The sequence below is a fragment of the Heterodontus francisci genome, chromosome 2 (genome assembly GCF_036365525.1).
Source record: "Heterodontus francisci isolate sHetFra1 chromosome 2, sHetFra1.hap1, whole genome shotgun sequence".
NCBI classification, from domain to species: domain Eukaryota; kingdom Metazoa; phylum Chordata; class Chondrichthyes; order Heterodontiformes; family Heterodontidae; genus Heterodontus; species Heterodontus francisci.
Window position 1 is genome coordinate 151,136,239 of NC_090372.1, and position 22,588 is coordinate 151,158,826.

The 22,588-nt window shown below is 39.9% G+C and overlaps 1 protein-coding gene across 3 annotated transcripts in view; it reads right to left on the reverse strand.

Moving 5' to 3' along the window:
* Nucleotides 1–1,946: 1,946 nt before the first annotated feature.
* Nucleotides 1,947–22,588, reverse strand: part of LOC137347499 (shugoshin 1-like) — a 43,658-nt gene continuing 23,016 nt past the window's right edge. For 2 of the 3 annotated variants that reach the window (XM_068011947.1, XM_068011954.1), the window contains exons 4-9: nucleotides 19,375–19,484; nucleotides 16,949–17,088; nucleotides 13,959–14,936; nucleotides 6,444–6,698; nucleotides 3,961–4,147; nucleotides 1,947–2,434 (exon numbers count right to left, since the gene is read on the reverse strand). In XM_068011947.1, the coding sequence (XP_067868048.1) occupies nucleotides 2,284–2,434; nucleotides 3,961–4,147; nucleotides 6,444–6,698; nucleotides 13,959–14,936; nucleotides 16,949–17,088; nucleotides 19,375–19,484 (1,821 nt within the window). In that variant the 3' untranslated portion in view covers nucleotides 1,947–2,283. Of the gene's footprint in view, nucleotides 2,435–3,960; nucleotides 4,148–6,443; nucleotides 6,699–13,958; nucleotides 14,937–16,613; nucleotides 16,735–16,948; nucleotides 17,089–19,374; nucleotides 19,485–22,588 lie in introns of those variants that run through there. The other variant, XM_068011963.1, reaches the window with a different exon arrangement.

Consider the following 22,588-nt stretch of genomic DNA (forward strand, 5'->3'; position numbering starts at 1 on the left):
ACTCTAGGCCAACTACCTACTTTCCATATTGAAGTTGCAACGCCTGCGTGTTACTGATGCAGTGTAGGGTCAGGACCCAGAAGTGACTGCAATGTCCGGGTTCCAACGCCAAACTGGAAATCCTGTCCAAGATGGCTGAAGTGTGTCAGCCGGGGCTCAGTTGGTAGTTCTCTTCGCCTGAGTCACAATGTGCTGGGTTCAAGTCTCACTCCACAAAAATCAAAGCATGACATTCCAGCGTAGTGCTGAGGGAGTGTTCAACTGTTGCAGGTACTGTCCATTGTGTGAGGCATTAAACGAGGCCCCATCTGCCCGCTCAGGTGAATGCAAAAGATCCCATGGCACTATTTTGAAGAGCATAATAGTTATCCCTGGTGTCCTGGCCAATATTTATCCCTCAATCAACATCACAAAAAAAATTCCAATCATCACATTGCTGCTTGTGGGAGTTTGCTGTGCACAAATGGACTGCTGCATTTCCTACAATGGTGTCTACACTTCAAAAGGACTTCATTGACTTCAAAAGCACTCAGACAGGAGAAGTGCTATACAAATACAAGTCTGTCTTTCTTTGAAAACAAGCCTGCAATTCAGGAGTATCGTCTGCAACCTGAATCATTTTCACAGAATACTTGTTCATTTGCCAATGTCAAATTATCAAGCAAAGCAGAACTAGTCTCCTGAGCAGCACCCCATGCCACTGGACTGCATGTCCACCCCTTCTCAGGCAAAACAATACATTGCATTCATAATGCATCTGTTGACTTGGAGGTTTTTCCTTGTAGATTTCTCTATAGAAGCACATATCCTGCTAGTTACCTGGCTACACCTAACATGACCTGCAGCAGGGTAAATATTTAGAAATTTCCCTTTTATGGTAAAGATCTGGGCTGTCGGAAGAGTTGTGCATTCCACCTACCTGAAATTCAACGGGAATAAAACTCAGCATTTTCTTGATATGGCAGACTGAATTCACTGTACAGGATGTCCTTGGCTTGCAAATCCTTAAGAGAACTCAACAAATGAAGAGCATTATCCTCCAACCAAAACTTTTTAAATGCTCAAAAGAGTCTCTGGTCAGCTAACAGTTTTTTTTAAAACTGCTGAGTATGATACTCGTCAGGGTAGTTGAAAAGATATACTGTATTAAAACAAGCTCAATAAACCTTAACAGCAAATATCATTGGTTCAGCAAAGCCAAATGTGTATCCTGTTTTCTAAAAATGCTCCCTTCTCCTCTTGCCTGCATTCCCAAACAAAAAGATCTGTGTTGATCACTTCTCTTCCTCCTCCCCCCAAACAGGATTAAGGTTTTGGGTCTCATGGACCCTACCCATTCTAGTCTCTGCTATCCACAGGCCACAAATAATCAAACTCCAATGTTGGTCCAGTTGGATGAATGGACACAATCATAGTTTTCAAAAAGGAAGTGGATAATTAGAGAGAAAATTTGCAGGGGTACAGGGAAAAGGCAGGGGAAGGGGACTAGCTGAGTTGCTCTTGCAGAGACCTGGCACAGGCACGATGGGCCTAATGGCAGCCTCCTGTGCTATAACCATTCTATATTTCCACAATGCCATAGGCAGAGCTAAGGCCTGGAACTAGAACACTAGCTATAAGTGAAGCATATGTGAGACCTGATAGGAAAGATATTTAGGTAGGGGCAGTGAAGTGATGTGAATAGCAGGGGTTGGATATGATGCAATGACACCTAGCAGTAAAAAAAAAATTGTTGATTTTTCTTCTGATAGCCACTCTGCCTACTCCAATTGTTCGTAGGATAAATCTGAGCCAACGGGTGGTTGAACAGTCAATTACCATAAAGCACTGGCTGACCATCCATCCAAAAATGAAAGACGATGAAATCAGCAAAAACAGACAAAAGCAATGTGAACCATAAAAAGATTTTTTTTTAATATATATATATTTTATTTTTAAAAAGGACCATTTATTCAAATTTTTCACAATCTGTTAATGATGCTCAAGATAATACTAAATCTAATGAATGCAACTTCAGAGGGACATGTACTCATCATTGGTCATTTTAAATGATCCTGAGTTAAGTTATTTGAATGGTCTAAGGAGTTTGAGTAAAGAAATTGGACATTGTATACAATAAAGCTAGTTAAACATACTTCTGGAGGTGGTGGTTCAAATTTTCTCAAGCATCTAAAATACAGTGGCAGAAACCACATGGAACAAATCTAAAGTTAAAAAGTGAATCTATACAGTAAATAACCTAACTTCAATTTATGATCTCAATACAGATAATATTTAATAAGATTATCGGCAGCCAACAAATGCCTCATTATATCTATTAAGTGGAGATGGCTTTTTCCCAGATTTACGTCGAGAAGCATTGTTCTTTTTCTGTTTGAATATCGGCGAACACAAAAATTGTGTATCAGTGTATCTGTCTCCTCTCCGTAATTTCCTGTTGAGCAGATTAAAAGTTTTAATTAACATTTAGATCGGTGATAAATCTTCCTCTGATTAATGTTGAATTCCTTCTTTACCAGTTTTCTTGTAGCTAACTGCTGCTAAAGAACAATTCTTTACTTGCTACCTTAGCTTTGAATCCACACCAGACTGTACAGATAGAGTTATATGGCACACAAGCATGCATGCAACGCCAGCACAAACCTGGATGAATTCAGCAATCTCATAATATCTGATATAGAAAGCAGGAATCTTTTAAAGTTGGGGTTAAGTGAATGTATTAAGGTAAAACAATGGATGGTAAGTGAGATATTCCCTAGCACAAACTACCTGGAACAACCAAGAGAAGTGAAATTACTGGAGGTATCAGCAACTGCATAACCATTATGACGACAACAACTTGCATTTATATTACACCTTTAATGTAGGTAAAACCTTCCAAAGTGCTTCACAGGAGCATTAGCAAACAGAATTTGACACTGAGCCACACAAGGAGATTAGGGCAGATGACCGACAAGCTGGGCGAAGAGGTAGGTTTCAAGGAGTGTCTTAAAAGGGAGAGAGAGGAGAGGGTTTTTTTGAATGAATTCCAGAGGTCAGGGCTACAGCAACTGAAGGAAAAACAGGAATGCACAAAAGGCCAGACTTGGAGAAGCACAGATTATTGGAGGGTTGTAGGACTGCAGGATGTTCGAGATAGGGAGGGGCAAGGTCTTGGAGTGATTTGAAAACAAGGATGAGAATTTTAAAATCAAGGTATTGCTCAACTGGAGCCAATGCAGGTCAGCAAGCACAGGGGTGATGGGTGAACAGGACTGGGTGTAAATTAGGATATGGGTAGCAGAGTTTTGGATGAGTTTAAGATTATGAAGGGTGGAAGATGGGAGGCTGGAATAGTCAAGTCTAGAGGTAACAAAGGCATGGATGAAGATTGTGCCATAATTTGGGTCTTCCTTGTGAAGCATTCCAATTGGCCCACTTGTGCTCAAGATTAGAAAATCTGAGAATCAAATTACTTAGACAGCACTTGCATCCTCACACCAAATCTTGTGAATAATCTAGCCTATAAAGAGAAATGGAGAAGAGCATACAGGAAGGATATAGGAAAGGTTAAAACAGGAGGATTGAGAGATTATAATAATAAAGGAAAGCTTTAAAAAAATTAGGCTTTTTCATGAAGTGTTAAGCAGGTAATTGAGTAGAGGCTTTCAAAACAGGTAACTAGTGAAAAAATGATTCCATTGGTTGGCAAATCAGTAAAAAGGGGCATAAAATTATTAGAATTAAAGGGAAATTCAGGATTATTGGAACATAAACTACTTTATCACGTGACCATTGAGACATTAATACTGTTTGAGGGAATGGGTTAAGAATTTGAAAAGTACGAATATGAAAGTGTATGGTGAAATAGGGAGATGGGATTGCAGCAGATAAATTCAGATGACGAGCTTGGACCGGCACAGGTACAATGGCCTCCTTTGCTGTACTCTGATTCTATATGCACAGACAAATACAACTTACGCAACAAGACTGGGTTCCTTGTAATTTATTGTCATGGTGCATCTGCGTTTACTAACAGCAATCGGAGAAATCTTGTTCATTTTTTCAAACAAAGCGGGGCAGGACATCTTCTTTTCCTTGTTTTCAGCGGGTTGTGATGAATAATTGGTGACATCACTCAGACTGAAGCGAGGTCCAAAGTTTTTCCCTGTTTCAATAAGAGAAAGGAAGATATGTGTGTACAAAATACAATTCCTTTCTTATAAAAAGGAAGATATAGTACAGAACTACAAATAAATTACTTTATATAGCTGCTGACTGCACATTTAAATACACATTTTAAAAAAAAATCCAAACATCAGGAAATAACCTGGTAATCAAAAGTTCAGTAACAAGTGACCCTGATAAATTAAAACCATATTAACCTTCCCTGAAATAAATCCAAAGTGACTTTTTTTTATTGGCATCATTTCTTTTTGCTTGTGACAGTGTGATGTAGCACAGGAACATGTCCACAAAGGGGACTGTCCCGGCAGACCCATTGTGTCAGCCTGCTCCTGCCCCACTGAACTTATTTCTTCCTATCTAGACTCTATCTTTTCTCCGCTGGTCCAGTCTCTTCCCGCCTACATCCGTGACTCTTCTGACGCCCTACGTCATTTTGACAATTTCCAGTTTCCTGGTCCCAACCGCCTCCTCTTCACTATGGATGTCCAATCGCTCTACACCTCCATCCCCCACCAGGATGGTTTGAGGGCTCTCCGCTTCTTCCTGGAACAGAGGCCCAACCAGTCCCCATCCACCACCACCCTCCTCCGCCTGGCTGAACTTGTTCTCACATTGAACAACTTCTCTTTCAAGTAAAAGGTGTCACTATGGGTACCCGCATGGGTCCTAGTTATGCCTGTCTTTTTGTGGGATATGTCGAGCATTCTTTGTTCCAGTCCTACTCAGGCCCCCTCCCCCAACTCTTTTTCCAGTACATTGATGACTGTATCGGTGCCGTTTCCTGCTCCCGCCCCGAACTGGAAAACATTATCAACTTTGCTTCCAATTTCCACCCTTCTCTCACCTTTACATGGTCCATCTCTGACACTTCCCTTCCTCGACTTCTCTGTCTCCATCTCTGGGGATAGGTTGTCTACTAATATCCATCATAAGCCCACTGACTCCCACAGCTACCTCGACTACACTTCTTCACACCCTACCTCCTGTAAGGACTCCATTCCATTCTCCCAGTTTCTCCGTCTCCGACGCATCTGCTCTGATGATGCTACCTTCCATGACGGTGCCTCTGATATGACCTTTTTCCTCAACTGAGAATTTCCCCCCCACTGTGGTTGACAGGGCCCTCAACTGTGTCCGGCCTATTCCCCGCACCTCTACCCTCACCCCTTCCTCCCAGAACCGTGACAGGGTTCCCCTTGTCCTCACTTTCCACCCCATCAGCCTCCATATCCAAAGGATCATCCTCCGCCATTTCTGCCACCTCCAGCGTGATGCCACTACCAGTCGCATCTTCCCCTCCATTCCCCTGCCTGCATTCCGAAGGGATCGTTCCCTCTGCGACACCCTGGTCCACTCCTCCATTACCCCCACCACCTCGTCCCCGTCCCATGGCACCTTCCCCTGCAATCGCAGGAGGTGTAATACCTGCCCATTTACCTCCTCTCTCCTCACTATCCGAGGCCCCAAACACTCCTTTCAGGTGAAGCAGCGATTTACTTGTACTTCTTTCAATGTAGTATACTGTATTGGCTGCTCACAGTGTGGTCTCCTCTACATTGGGGAGACCAAGTGCAGACTGGGTGACCACTTTGCGGAACATCTCCGCTCAGTCCGCAAGCAGGACCCTGAACTTCCGGTTGCTTGCCATTTCAACACTCCCCCCTGCTCTCATGCTCACATCTCTGTCCTGGGATTGCTGCAGTGTTCCAGTGAACATCAACGCAAGCTCGAGGAACAGCATCTCATCTACCGATTAGGCACTCTACAGCCTGCCGGACTGAACATTGAGTTCAATCATTTCAGAGCATGACAGCACCCCATTTTACTTTCATTTTTAGTTATTTTTTCTTCTTTTTTTCTTTTTCACATTTTTTACAATCTTTTTTTTTTGCATTTATTTCATTTCATCTTAGTTTGTTCAGTTTGCTTACCCACTGTTTTTTTTTCAGGTTTGCGCTTGCTGCTGTTCAATATTCCGTGCATTAACACCCAGTCTGTACTAATGCTTTGTCTTTCAACACACCATTAACATATTGTTTGCCTTTGCTCCATGACCTTTTAGTCAGCTATGTGGCCTGGTCCAATCTACACCTTCTCCTTTGTTATCTCTTGCCCCACCCCCACCTCATTTGCTTATAACCTGTGACTTTTCTAATATTTGTCAGTTCCGAAGAAGGGTCACTGACCCGAAACATTAACTCTGCTTCTCTTTTCAAAGATGCTGCCAGACCTGCTGAGTGGTTCCAGCATTTCTTGTTTTTATAACATGTCCACACCTGTTGCTTTGAAGTTTTCATTCTTTATTGCTGTATTCCTTCCTGCATTTTCTTCATTGTGTTCTTGCTGCAGTAGCACGCATCCTTTCAGTACTGGTCTGAGATATTTAACAGTGCTGTTCTCTTCAGAATTTTGAAAATTATTTATGTTTTTACGTTTGATAGTAGAAATGTTTTCTGGTTCATTGCCTGACTCAATTTGTAGCTGGATATCTTTTGCAGTCGTTTTTGAATGTTCACATTCATTGGTTTTATCTAATGGGGAAATAAGATGCATTAATACATTAAGCATCAGAAAGTAGAAAACTATAAATATCTTGCTGGGTTTAAAAAATTGAAGGTTAAAACCTTGATACCAGGCTTGCCAATGAATCACTAGTTTTCTTTCATTATTTAAAACAAAATTTAAAAATAAACATTTGGATTGTTCAGCTAAAATTTGTCATTTTTCCACTGGATATGGAAAACAATATGGCAGGCACATGAGAAGGGAAAATATTGCTTGTGCGATTTGATTGTTTATGGCAGTTGCTGGGTTAGGAATATACAGTTAAAAAACGTAGTTATTTATTTGCATAATTTTGGGTTATTGCTGGCTATTGGTTGGTACCTTTGGTTGGTTGGTATCCATCTAGGTGAATGCTTTCCAATTGGTCTAAATATGCTATTGACTAAATGTGGAAGAGAGTATGGTTATTTGAGCCAATTACAATGTTTTGCCTTATGGACTCAATTATCTTAAACCAAATTTAATCTAATTTCAAAGGAGTTCCATCATAATAATTCAAGGAACCAAACACTCAAGAACAAGATGTAAAATTCTGGGATTATTTCCACAGGAGGTCAAGAGAAAATTTGATTAAGGTTATTAAAGTTTTGATGGTGAATATGGAAAGGCTATTTCCTCTAGCTGGGGAGTCCATGAGAATGACTCATCAATTTTAAATATGACTGAGAGCGAGGGGTGAGGTTCAGAGAAACGTCTGTAGTTGGTGGAGCATGGAATGCTTTACCACAGAGCAAATGAGATATCCTTTAAAGAGAAAGGTAGATAGATGTTTGAAAGAGAGAAAGAGATTGGGAGAGCAGAGCAGAGAGATTCGTTTTGGTTTGTTCTGACAAGGATCTGACAAGACACAATAGACTGAATGACCTCCTTGTGCAGAGTTTTGGCTGTAATCTCATGCAGAAACACACATTGTACTTAGATAATTTTCAGCATTATTGAATTGAACAAATTGAAACACAGCCATGACAGTAAAAGGGTTTTAGCTAATTCCACTAATAAATTAAGCATACTTAATTGATTGTTTTTCCTCTTTACCTTGGATGCTAATAAGGTGGATTTTATTTTTGGGAGGGGTTGCTGTCAGTTTGATCAAGGAGGTCTGCTGGTTAATCCCAGAGACACTATCCCTCTGCTTCCTGCAGTCAGAAGCAACAGAAAAGTAGGGCAAACCCATGTTTTGTTGACTCATCAAAAGGGACAAGGCATGTGGTTTACCATATTCTTTCCTCAAGATGGTCGAGAAAGTGTAATTTACTTTGGCTGTTATTCCAAAATGACAACTTGCTCTCTGTGAAATAAAGCAGTTAACGATTCGTATCTAGACACATTTTTCACCATGTTTCTCAGACTGCTTTTGAAAAGATTAGGGAAGTGCACGAGGCGGCACATATAAGGAGCACGATATCCAGGTCAGAACACAAGAGTTCCATTGTTGGACCCGAGTAGAATCATTGAAAGTTTACGACACAGAAAGTGGTCACTTGGCCCATTGACTCTGCACCGGCCAAAAAATAACGAGCCACCCAGCCTAATCCCACCTTCTAGGATTTGGTCTGTAGCCCTGCAGGTTACGGCATTTGAGATGTATATCCAGACACCTTTTTAAAGGAGTTGAGGTTTCTGCCTTTACTACCCTTTCAGGCACTGAGTTCCAGATCTCAGTGAAAAATTTTTTCCTCAACTCTTTAATTCTTCTACCAATCACTTTAAATCTATGCCACCACAGTCATTAACCTCTCTGCGAAGGTAAATAGGCCCTTCACATCCACTCTATCCAGGCCCCTCACAATACTGTACTGTTAAGACCAGGTGAGAAAGGGGTCTAGGGTTCCCTCTCAGGCTTCACCTGGTCTTACCATAACATGGTTTTATTTTTAAACACAGCGTGTTTTTAGCTCCTCCTTGGTGATGCCTTGTTCACTGTTTTCCAATTATGAAGAAAAGAAACCAACACAAACAGGTTTTCTTAAATTTAAAGAAGGCTGAAATTTATTAAACTTAAACTCTAATTCGGTTAACGCCTATGGATACACGACGCACCCACATTAACATGCATATGCGATACACACATGCAGATAGAGACAGAACAGAGCCCAAGAAATAAAACGGAAAAGTTTGAGACAACCTCTGAAGAGGGTTTTTGTTACAGATCTTTGAGCTCACTGTAGAGTCCTTGAATGTACGAAGATCTTGCTTTTCGTTGGGGCCCAGTATTCTTCTTAAACCTTGTTTACTGCAGGAGACTTTTCTCTCTTGGGGTTCATGTGTCTTCAGTGGATTTGGAGATCCGTGAGAAAGAGATAGGAGCAGACTGGAGAGGCTGTGGCGAGGCAGCCAGGAGAGGTCTTTTCAGACCAGGAACAAACAGACACTCTCAGTTCAAACTGTTTGTACAATTCAGAAAAACTAAGTTGCCAAGCAGGCTAGTTACCTAACCAGCAGGTCTGACCACATCTGTTTGTGGATTCTCTGGTCTTAGCTGATCCTGGAATGTCTTCTTACACACAATACCTGGTGCTCAAAGTCCATTGTGGGTTAAATTGGATAAGGGAAGTAACTGCTTTTGTCTCCACAAGCACTGTCTGTTAATATGCAAATGTCTTTCCAGCCAAGGACCTGGTGATTTGTTTCGAACAAGTCCTTTCTTCACTTCAGCAGCAGTTTTAAAATCAATGTTCATGTGACAAAAGTAATGTGCCTCATTCTTGGCAGGTGGAGGTCTAGCATGACAGTACATTTCAATAAAATCTCCCCTAAGCCTTCTCTGTTCCAAAGAGAACAACCCCAACCTATCCCATCTTTCCTCACAGCTGCACTTTTCCAGTCCTGGCAACATCCTTGCAAATCTCCTCTGTACCCTCTCTAGTGCAACTACATCATTTCTGTAATGAGGTGACCAGAACTGCATACAATACTCAGGTTGTGGCCTAACTAATGACTTATACAGTTCCAGCATCCCCTCCCTATATATTCTATACCTCGGCTAATAAAAGAAAGGATGCCATATGCCTTCATAACCACCTTATCAACCTGTCCTGCTACCTTCAGGGATCTGTGGACATTCACTCCAAGGTCCCTCACTACCTCTACACCTCTCAATATTCTCCCATTAATCATGTATTCCTTTGCCTGGTTTGACCTCCCCAAATGCAATATCTCTCACTTTTCCAGATTGAATTCCATTTGCCATTTTTCTGCCCACCTGACAAGTCCATCGATATCTTCCTACAGCCTACAGCTATCCTCCTCACTATCAACCACATGGCCAATTTCTGTGTCATGTGCAAACTTCTTGATCATGCCCCCTACATTTATGTCCAAATTGGGAGTGAGCCTTTGGTCAAGTGGTAGCATTCTTATGTCAGAAAGGGTCAAGAGTCAAATCTCACTCCCAAGAGTGCCGGCAATTGAAAATCAGAGCTCCGACTCTAAATTCCAGCTGACATCCAGTGGGATACTTGCACCAGTTAGTGCAGGTGCCTCAACCCTATCTTATGGGTTGTGGAAGCCCGTAAAGTTTCCACTTGTTCTGGACTAACCACCCTATGAGCTGGATTATTGCCACAGAAGGACCATTCACATTGCAGCCAGTCAGGAACACAGGAGCAGGTGTAGGTCATTCAGCCCATCGAGCCTGCTCCGCCATTCAATATGCTCATGGCTGACCATCCACTTCAATGCCTTTTCCCTCACTATCCCCATATCCCTTTATGTCATTGATATTTAGAAATCTGTCAATCTCTACTTTAAACATATTCAATGACTGAACTTACACAGCCCTCTGGGGTACAGAATTCCAAAGATTCACAACCCTCTGAGTAAAGAAATTTCTCCTCATCTCTGTCCTAAGTGGCTTCCCCCTTATTTTGAAATTGTGTCCCCTGGTTCTAGACTCCTCAACCAGGGGTAACATCTTACCTTCATCTAGCCTGTCTATCCCTTTAAGTTTTTTTTTGTTCATTGGATGTGGGCGTTGCTGGCTAGGCCAGCATTTATTGCCCAACCCTAACTGCCCTTGAACTGAGTGGCATGCTAGTCCATTTCAGAGGGCAGTTAAGAGTTAACTATATTGCTGTGGGTCTGGAATCACATGTAGGCCAGATCAGGTAAGGACAACAGATTTCCTTTCCTCAAGGATATTAGCGAACCAGATGGGTTTTCATAACAATTGACAATGGTTTCATGGTCACCATTAGACTAGCTTTTGAATTTCAGATTTATTCATTGAATTCGGATTTGACCATCTGCCATGGCCTCTGGTTTAGTAGTCCAGTGACATTACCACTATGCCATCGCATATTTTGTAGATCACCTCTCATTCTTCGAAACACGAGAGAATACAGGTCCAGTTTCCCCAATCTCTCTTCATAGGACAGTCCTGCCATCCCGGGAGCAAGACTCGTGAACCTTTGTTGTACTCCCTCTATGGCAATAATACCCTTCCCAAGGTAAGGGGACCAAAATTGCACACAGTACTCCAGGTGTGGTCTAACCAAGGTTCCATATAATTGCTGCACCTGCATGTTCGCTTTCAGTGACACTGACGAGGACACCCAGGTCCCTTTGTACATCTACATTTTCTAATCTCTTACCATTTAAGAAATAGTCGGCACATCTATTCCTTCTACCAAAGTGGATATCCTCACATTTTTCCACATTATATTCCATCTGCCACGTTCTTGCCCACTCACTAAGTCTGTCCAAATCCCCTTGAAGCTGCTTTGCATCTTCCTCACAACACACCTTCCCACCTAGTTTTGTCTCATCTGCAAACTTGGAAATATTACATTTGGTCCCCACGTCCAAATCATTGATATATATTGTGATCAACTGGGGCCCAAGCACTGATCCTTGTGGTACCCCACTAGTCACTGTCTGTCAGCGAGAGAATGACACGTTTATTCCTACTCTGCTTTCTGCCTGTTAAATCAATCCTTACTCCATGCCAGTATATTACCTCCTATCCCATGTGCTTTAATTTTGCTAACCAACTTCATGAGGGACTTTATCAAAAGCCTTCTGAAAATCCAAGTATACTACATCCACCAATTCCCCTTTATCAATTCTGTTAGTAACATCCTCAAAAAACTCCCAACAGGTTAGTCAAACATGATTTCCCATTCATAAATTCATGTTGACTATGCCAAAATTATCCAAGTATCCATTTTATCACATCCTTTAGAACAGATTCTAGCATTTCCCAACTACTGATGTTAGGTTAACAAGTCTGAAGTTCCCGGTTTTCTCTCTCCCTCCCTTCTTACATAGTGGGGTGACATTTGCTACCTTCCAATTTGCAGGAATCATTCCAGAATCTATAGAACTTTGGAAGATGATCACCAATGCATTGTCCAGCAAGCCCACTACCTCCCAAGAATGAGGAATATTAATTTCACCACATAAACATTGATTTTAAACTATTGGTGAAGAAAGAACTTGCTTTAAAAAAAAAACAATTGCAGACTTTGGCTGGAAAAAGATATTAGCATATCAACAGACATTATTTCAAAGGACAAAGGGGCTATTCCCTGTTCCAATTTAATCCAGAATGGACTTTTGATTACCAGATGTTGAAGGTGGAAAGGCTAGCATTCCAGGTTAACTTCTAAGATGGCCGAATACACAAACAGACGTGGTCAGACCAGTTTCATCACATGACGAACTGACTGTTGGAGTTTTTTTGAGTTTGATCTTCCAACAGGGAATCAAAAAACGCAGAAAACTGTTTGCTCCTGGACTGGAAAAGACCTCTCTCCTGTCTGCTCTCATCTTGCTCTCACCAGCTTCGGAAACCATTGAAGACATATGAACTCCAAGAGAGAAAAGTCTCCTACAGTGAACAAGGTTTAAGAATACCGGGCCTCAACGAAAAGCAAGACTAACTACAATCAAGAACCCTACAACGAGCTTGAAGCACAGTAAAAAAAAAACTCTCTTCAGAGATTGCCTCAAACCTCTCCATTTTATTTTTTTCTCTTTTCTGTCTTTATTTGCATGTGTGTATCGCGTGTGCATGCCAGCGTGGGCACGTTGTATATCCGTAGGTGTGAATCGTATTAGAGTTTAAGTTTAAGGTTTAATAAATTTCACTTTTCGTCTTTAAACCTAAGAAAGCCTGTTTGTGCTCATTTCTTTGCCTTCTAATTGGAAAGCTGTGAACAAGGATTCACCAAAGGGGGAGCTCAAAACTGTGTTTAAAAAATTAAACCCCATTACAATAAGACCAGGTAAAGACAGTAAAAGACCCCTAGACACGTTGCTCACTTGGTCGTAACAGCATCCACAATCTGCATAGCTATCTCTTTCAACATTCTGGAATGTAGAATATCAGCCCCATCAATTTCTCCAATATAATCTTCTTACTAATTTCCTTCATTCCTTATTCTCACTAGTCCCTTGGATCTTTAATTCTGGGAGATTTCTTGTATCTTCGTCAGTGAAGACAGACACAAAGTAATCATTTAGCTTCTCTGCCATTTCTCTATTCCCCATTATAAATTCTCCTGACTCTGCCTGTAATGGACCCACATTTGTTTCCTTTTTATATATCTATAGAAGCTTTCACAGTCCGTTTTTATGTTTATTGCTAGTTTACATTCTTATTCTAGTCTCCCTTTCTTTATCAATCAGGCTGTTAATCAATCTGTGAATCTTTCCCATTGCTTCACACAATCCTTCAAGGGAAGAATATGAAGATGGGAAAGCAACCCACCACCCCTGGTTTATACTATTATATTCAGATATTGACCAGGAGAGGGAAATCTCTAATGAAAGGTGCTCATGGGAGTAACCAGCACCAAATGTACAAAGAGAACACGCAAGAATGACCCTAAACTTTACAACAGCCGTCTTCTGCCCATGCATCCCTCAAAAGTTTGGGGTGGGGGGGGGGGGGGGGAGGGGGAGAACACCTGGTGTAAAGAGAGGAAAAGAGGTGGAGGTACGATAACATCACCTCCCACCACATTTCCATATTAATTTCAACGCTTGTGCCTGTTATAGATGCAGCTACTTTGTACTTCCAACCCACAGAAGCCCTGGAAGTTGGTGTGAATACAAAAGCAGATGCCTAGCATCATGGGACTCCACTCCCTTTTCATCCACTTTGCAGCCAGGGAATAAGCATTTGTCAGAAACAAAGCAGGAGAGTTGCACCTCACAGCTTTCAAAGTACTAAATTGAATGACTAACCAGATGACAAAGAGATGAAATGTACATATACTTACCGTACTCTGGTGTTTTCAACAAGCAAGCTGCCGTTTCATTTTGAGTCGTCTCCTCTTCATCACCACTTTCAGGTCCTTTCTTGTGAGGCACCTTTTTTTGGAGAATTACCGTTCTTCTGCTTGACCTTGGTCTGGTTGGTAAGACTGTTGGACCTTCATTTTTAGCTGGACGATAGCCCAATGATTTCCTACGTCTTTTATCAGCAGGAGGTACATAAAGACTATCATCCAAATCATCTGAATTACTCTCTGTATCAATAGTGCTTTTAGTATCGTCTATATTCTCACCTACACTTGGTTCATCCTTCCTACGGAAAGGTGTGAGATGAATGCTTTCTTCATAATCAAAATTGTAAGTATCACTGCAATCAAGAGACTTTTTTCTTTCTTTGGCAGTGCTTCTTTTGCTTTGACTTCGATCTCTATTCTTTGATGTGGTTCGAGATCTTGCAGGCTCCAAATGTTTCTTTAATGGCATGCTTTTATTTCCTTCATTGACCTTTCCTCCTCTTCCCCTTTGCTCTACTTCCAATTGAACATCCTTTCCTTTTTCTGAAATTGGCTTTATCCCCTCTGCATCTTTTGAATTTACAACTTCAGTGTTCCTCACATTGCTTTTGAACTTTGTTTTGACTCTCTCAGGATCCCAATCGTTTGCCATTTGCACCTGATCTAGCTCAGTGCTTCCTGTATCAGTTCCTTGATTAGAATTCAGAGAATTAGGCACATTTTCAAAAGCTTTGAAATTTATGTCAAACTTTTGATCTTCACTTGCCCAAGATACCTCTGAATAATTTTCAGAAGTGTTGAAAAAATCAAAGGCACCAATTTGATCATAGAAAAAGGGGCTTTTCCTCCCAGATCGTCGCCTAACTGAAACCCCTTTTGGCACTATATCCAATCCCTCAATAGACGCATCATCCAATGGAGCTAATAAATTGGCAGAGTCTTGTCTTTGATTAAATGTAGATTGTTGCCCTTTTGAAAATAGAAAGTAAACAAAACTTTAATGGTTACAGCAAAAGGCTTTCCAAGTACCCAATTAAAAAGGCAGATTAATAACCTGTTTAAGTTACAAATGTAGAAGTACAAAGTATCAGCAAATTTGTTGGAAAAAGCACATTCCAATAAAAGTTATAATGATAAACTGAACAAAATATTTTTTTTTAAAAAAAGTTCCCAGACATCCCATAACGAGAAATATAGGATAGGCCAGATCGTAAGGTAAGCGCAAACTCCTGTCTACTCACAGGTTTCCTTTGTTGTTTTTAAGACAAATAAATAGCTGCCTATATAGCAGAAATTGAATATTTAGTGTTGTGCTACATAGAGTTATACAGTCAGTTCACTACATTTAGTGTTACACAATTCCAGACTCTTGGAATCTTAACTGCTTTAGACTATTTTCTCAGGAAGTCATGTGTGTCACTGCCAAATCCAACTGTAGGCTAGAGTCAGGTACTCCATCCTATGTGACAGTAAGACTGACCTAATAATACTCAAGATTGATCCCACTGGTCCGACCTTTCCATCTTTCTTCTAAATGGACCTGAAATGCTTCTGCAAACTAAGGTGACTGAAACTGCCAGGGCTACAGGTTGCCATTTTGCCTGCTCAGTTAAAGCATGCCTCTGTGCCATATTCTATTACAGATTTCTGCTCCAGATTGTGCTCTGCTGATTTGGTCTCCATATTTCCTCTCAGTTACTGTAAGTTTATAGACTAAGTGCCTCTCTCTAAACTTGTGCTGCCAGAGTCATAACGGCGCATTGAGAGCCATGTTGGCTCTCTGTAGAGCTATCCAATCAGTCCCATTCCCCAGCTTTATTACTGTAGCCCTGCAAGTTTATTTCTCTCAACTGCCCATCCAATTTCCTTTTGAAGTCATTCATTGTTTCCGCTTCCACCACCCTCGTAGGCAGAGAGTTCCTGTGAGCCTTTTATAAACCTACTACATTTTTAAGACATAAATACATGTAGGCCACCTAGTAGTGTGCTGCAGAAACTGGGGAAATGCGCCAGAGTCAACATTCTCTTACAGAATTTGCTTTGGTTTGCTGCACAAGTTGGCTTCACAATACTGAATCCTGGTTTGTGATAGACCAGAGATCACATTGGACCTGGTACAGTAAGCCATAACTGAATCCTATATCTTTTATCTGTCAAATCGAGTTAGTATAACCCAAGCCTAATGATTAACCTCAAATTGTGACAAGATGCTTATGGGAGAATACGCAAGATACCATAAAATTACTTGGATTCCAGTTGGTTGACAAACAACTTGGGTTTCTTGAGAAAGGTTGGTTGCAGCTATAGCAAAGCAGTCAGTGATAAGTTGGAGCTACACATGCATTTGAAGAGTGAAACTGAATTGACCACGTCCTCCTCCTCTTTGGTTTGCAAATTAAATTCACTGAGGTTGATGTGGTCTGAAAACAGATGAAGACCTTCATTACATCCTTTAACAGGATAGTGAATAATTCGAATAAGCTGGGTGCCAAAATGTCAGTTGAACTGGAGAAAGAATCAGTTATGGCATAGCCAACAATCTCTGCCACGCATGCTGACAAAAGAGGCTTGTGAACTTGACGGCCAAACCATGATAGCAACTTACAGTCCTGATCTGCTTTCAATTACCTGATTAGGTCAACAAACCTGGAGCTGACATCCTTGGTCTACTAATAATTTTCCTCCATTTGTCATGACGTAGAAAGTATGCTGATTGTAGTTTACTACTTATAAAAATAGTCATTGTTTTCAAGCAGGAGGTTCTAACCTTAAAAAGAGAAATAATCTTAAATTGCTCCTTTCCTACCGACGCTCGTTCACCCCACCCCTCAAAATAGGACTACATTTTTCATTAACAAGACAATAATTGTTCTTGGCAAAAAGACATTTTTAAATTGTTTTCTGCCTTTTTGGGGTGAAGATGGATATGGTTGGTTTAAAAATTCTTTCTTCTCTTCAGGCTTTAATGCACATGGTCTTACCTCTGGATATCTTTTTTGATGCAGGCTGTGTGCCCTCCATATTGGATAGGAGTGTTCTGCTCTCTTCAGTTGTGGTGCACTCAACATTTTCAGCTGTATGAATTCTGGAGTTCTCCAAGGGAACAAGCCTCACAGCATCACTGAGAAAGCCATTTTTTAAAAAAAAAACAGATGTTACAAACAGAAATTGTGCACTTTATTTGCTCTGTACAGCAAACTACATAATTTTTCCAGCTAGTTTGCAAATTAATTCAAACTAATTACAGGAAAAATCTACAGAATAAATCAATATATTTACAAAATTTATGAGCAGCACTTTTGCTATTATACATGTAAATTAGCCTTTCTAGAATTTCTAATGTATTTTTCCCAATCGTATTCAGTCCGGGTTTCTTTTAACACATTTTCCTTCATTACAACATTAACTACACTTCAGAAGTACTTCATTGGCTAAAGCGCTTTAGGATGTTGAGGTCACAGAGGGCTCTACATATTTGCTTTGTTTGTTTAATTTGTTTTTCCTTCATCTTTCACTCACTTTTAAGTTTCAAATTAATCTATATTATACATAATTTATACACTTGACAGACACTTTGATGCTTTACATTTTTGTTCGATCGTTGCTATAAGTATGATTTCTCAGTTTATCAAGTTTGCTCCTCATGGTTTAAAAAAAAGTTCAATGCTTTGTACCTTCATTTTATTCCTTGTTTTGGCTATCAGAATTAAAATCCAATGATAACGATCACAAACAAACAAGTTTTCCTCAAACTCTAGCTTTCACGAACTAGTTCAAACATTTTAACTTAATACATGCTAAATCATATGTCAAATACAGTGAAAACTGTTAACTACGGACAACCGGAGGATGCATCAGCTGTATTTTTTTTTTAAAGACTGGCATCCATATTTTTCACAACATTGCAGCAGGGGGCAGTGGGATGCAGTCCTGGGACTTGCTGCCTTTACACTGCTTACTGGGTCTGGTGAGGGTGTTGTTAAGCAAAGCCCAGAAAACAGGTCGGCATTGTCCATGTTATAGATGTTTTTGCGATCACATGACAATCAAGGATGCAAGTTACTGCTTCCAGCCACTAATATGGGCATCAATACTGGCACTCTCACTCAATGTGATCTGGAAGGAGATGGACTGACTGCTGCGGAATAACTCCAGCCACTCATTGGAGGCCTTAAAAATGTGACGATACCTAGGGGCTGGGCATACTGGAAGCCTTTTTCCTTAAGGAATGGACCGGAGAGGAGCACTGATTGTGGCTATATATGCTATAGCAAGGATATTTATGGCACGAGAGCAGTGGGATTCATATGCATCGAGAAGCTCACGTTTACACATCAGGATACAGGAAGCATGATTTGAGCTTGTATCTTTTGTAATGCATAATATTTGGGTCTGTCATGAAGTATCTACTTTATAGTTGTGTGGCATGAAGTAACGCCTCGATTTTAAAAGTTCTAATTCTTGTTGCAAATTGCTTCATGGCCTCGCCCTCACTATCTCTGATCTCCTTCAGCCGTGCAACCCTCTGAGATTTTTGTGCTCTGTAAATTCTGGCCTATTGAGCATTCCTGATTTTAATCATTCCACCATTGGTGGACGTGCCTTCAGCTGCCTAGGCTCTTAAGCTCTGGAATTCCCTCCCTATATCTTTCCACCTCTCTTTCCTCTTTTTAAGACATCATACCTCTTTGACCAAGCTTTTGGCCATCTAGCCCAATGTCGTCTTTGGTGGCTGTGTGTCAAGCTCCTGTGAAGTGGCTTGGAATGTTTTATTACACTAAAGGTGCTATATAAATGCAAGTTGTTGGTGAGTGTGGGTAGGACCAGGTTACACTGTGCTACCACATTAGCTGCTTTAACTTCCCATAGAAAAAAAAAGTCTTCTCTCTCAGTTGATATATTTGGGAATTTTATCTCATGACAAAAGGACTTCTGCCAACTCAAGCAAAAAACCTGAACTGCATGACAGTAATAGCAATTGGAAAGAAATCAAAAATGCTGCAGTCTACCTGTTCATCACATAGGCTGCAAGGTCAGATATTAAATCAGAAAGTTCTATTCCAGGCATATGTCAATGCCCACACGTAGGAAAGCAAAGATCGCTAGTAGCAATAATGCATTAGGATAATTACAGATAATAGCACACTGAATTTGCACAGACAGAAATAGTAGAAAAAATTCAGTCTATCCAGAATCTAGTCACATCATCACAGTGGAAAGGTCACCACCTGCCAACCCATATATCAGCACTGGGTGTAGCTCTTGATTAGAGGTCAATCTGGTTAAAATCTGATGTCAATACACTAAATTTACATATTTTTCTATAAGAAACGGAATTACATTTATTAAAACCTTCACTCTGAGGCATTTTAATTCTTTAAAGACTAGAATTCCAAAACATACTCACTGAATAAAGGGCTCAATGGGTGAGGAACATTCTGGTAAGCATTGTGGCAAATCATCCCCTTCAAAGTTACTTAGATCCTCCACGATAGAATCAGGAATGACACTCAAATTCTGCAACAAAAATTTGAGGTGGTAAAATGGTAAGCCTGTTGACTTGGTCACTTTTAGGAACATTACTGTTCATAATTTTAGTCCAGTAATCGAGTCAGTATAGAAGTTATGTTTTTAATCTGAAATATGGACACATCTCAGAAAAGCCAACAGGTATGATCAGTATGAACAGCTGACCATGATTAATGACCTATAAAAAGGAACATATTCAATTATTTAAGACTAAAGATTGGAAAAGTTCAGAGCCTGTATTTCAGACATAAAACTAGAAAGAGGCAATTTACACATCGTCCCACTATATTTCTGTAAATACAACTGAAATGCAATGCAAAATGTTTTAAAATCAGTTGCAAGATAGCTTAAAGAACACATCATTTGAAACACAGTCATAACATGTAGCAGCATGAGATTTCCATATATCACAGCCTAAAGAAATGTTTCACATCAAGCATTTATTCCTATGGCAGACACTACTTCTTGAACTAAATTCTTATGAAAAACACTGAAGATTACCGCATTTACCAGGAAACCAAATTCCTGAAAATAAAGTAAGTTTGTTAGGACAGCTCTGTTGCCTTCACAGGATGACTCTTACTAGACCACACTCAACATCACAGGCTTTAGATACAGGGAGATAAGTGTTACAATTATGCATGCATCCATACAATTAACACTGAAAATGGAAAATGAATGAAGCTGAATGAAACAAATTTCCAACATAGAATCAGTAAATGCTCATCTACCTGCAGCCATATAGGTTTCCTGTGATTGCCAACAGGTTTGAAAGTAAACATATCTCCTGACTAGCTCCCTGGTATTGTCAAAATGACAATTTTTACTGTGCAAATGAACAAGTGATCTCTATGGGCTAATTCACCCACTCGCTTTCAGTTGACAAAGAACAAGTGAAACTGGACTTAAATAAGAAAATGCTAAATATGTTGATGAATATAAGTATTAGAATGAATACTGAATTATGAATTACCAAATTTTATCAAAATCAGATGGATCAAATTTAGAACATCTGCTAGCAGTAAATTTCAAAAACTTTAAGTCAACAAACCCCAAATACTAATCAATTGTTTCTCAAGTTTAAAACACATCCAAGGTTCCAAAACAAAGAAAACCTTGTACAAAATGCAAAAAAAAAATTGCTGAAAATTAAACAAAAAACAAAAATACAGGAAACACTCAGGAGGTCAGGCAGCATCTGTGAAGTGAACATTTTGGATGCAGACCAGTTTTAACAAAGGGTCTGCACCCAAAATGTTAGTTTGCCTGATCTCTACATAGATGCTGCTTTACCTGAACATTTTCAGTTTTTGTTATATATAAAATCTTGACATTTTTATGACCAAATGTGGCAAATACATAGAACTGTTGTCAGAACACCATATGTGAAGGAATGGGATTTTTGCCATTTTTTTTATAAATTCAAAATTTTAAATTGTTATTCACGCTCAAAATTATAAAGCACACGGACAACAATTTGACATTGCACCGAGACTGGTAGATTCCCATTCAGGTAGAAAAGAAAAAATCCGCAGAATTTACTACAAATTCCCAAGCATTGCATTTCTTTCATTGCACTGTTAAAAAGGAAATACTGCAATTTTCTTACAGATCTTGCACAGGGGTCAAGGAGGTGAGCCTCGACAAAATGGATTTACTTTAAAGGCTACTTTAAAAATAGAAAGCTTAGTCTGAAATTAAAATTCAAGATATCAGATTATCTAATTTATGGCTGCTTTTATTATCTAAAATCAAGTCCAGGTTGACAGCATGAACAGAGCATTTAAAGAGTCTTGAAATCAGCAACAGCAAGAAATTGCTCACGTGGTCTTCTTTCCTGACCTTAAAAAGGATATTTCCACAAGCTAATATTATTCAAATTCCTCTAAAATTATTAGTAAGTAACCAGCTATTCACATAATTCCCCAAGAACAGACTGCTCATTATTTATAACCTCAGAAATCTCATTCAGACATATCAAACAGCAAGTTTTCTTCGGCTGGCAATTTCAAGCTCTATTATGGTACCACCATGTGTGATTCTAACCCAAGTTAGGATAACGTTTTACTAACATTAGTAGTAATATGCAACTTGAGTTTTTCAATATCATAAGTTTATTAACTTAAAATTTAAACAGTTTTTTAATTCCACAATTACGTGCTTAGCAACATTCAGCAGATGAATTTGATCATAGACAAAGTTACTGCAGCAGAGGGCACCTATGCCCAAAAGTGAAAGATTAACCACAGTAATATTTGCATTTCACCAATATATTTCCAATACGATGAAGTGACAAGATGAGATCACACATTTCCCAATGAACTGACAATCTCAGTAGTCCACCTGGGAGAAAACCAGATCCAGAGACAAGGGAGCAGGAAAGAAAACTGCACTGCTGGTATGCACTTTCCAGCAAGCAGCTTAAGGGCGGCAGACACACAGGAAAAGATCAATTTTCCACTTGTCTTGTTTGGAAAAGCTGTGTGAGGAGAAGGGAGGAAAAAAAATAGAATACCTATGAATACCCAAAATTCTATAAACTAATATCTGTCTACATATAAATGCTATATTTACTAAGAGTCAACATTTCCCTCAAAGATCCTCAGTGATCTGATATGTAGCTGTAATCAGGTACATTGAAACACTTACATGCTTCACGAAATCAATGAATGCAAATCTTGCCTACTTAAGTTCTTTCCAAAATTTCTTTAAAGTATAAAAAAAAAACTTTACAAAGAAAAACAAGGCAGCAGTCCGCCCTTCTTTGTAAAGAATGTCCTCAACAGCTTGCAAACATTTACAGAATCATAACGGCACAAAGAGGTTATCCAGCCCATTGAGTCTGTGCCATATTTCTGTAAAGCAATTAAGTCACTCCCATTCTCTCCCCATTGCCCTGCAAGTTTAGTTTCCTCAAGTGCCCATACAATTTTTTTTTTGAAGTGATTAAGTGTCTCCACTTCCACCACCCTCATAGGCAGCGGGTTCCAGGTCATTACCACTTGCTGTATAAAAAGAGCTCTTCCTCACATCTGCATTTCCCTGCATTTTTTGCATAAAACCATAAATCTGTGTCCCCTAGTACTTGTATC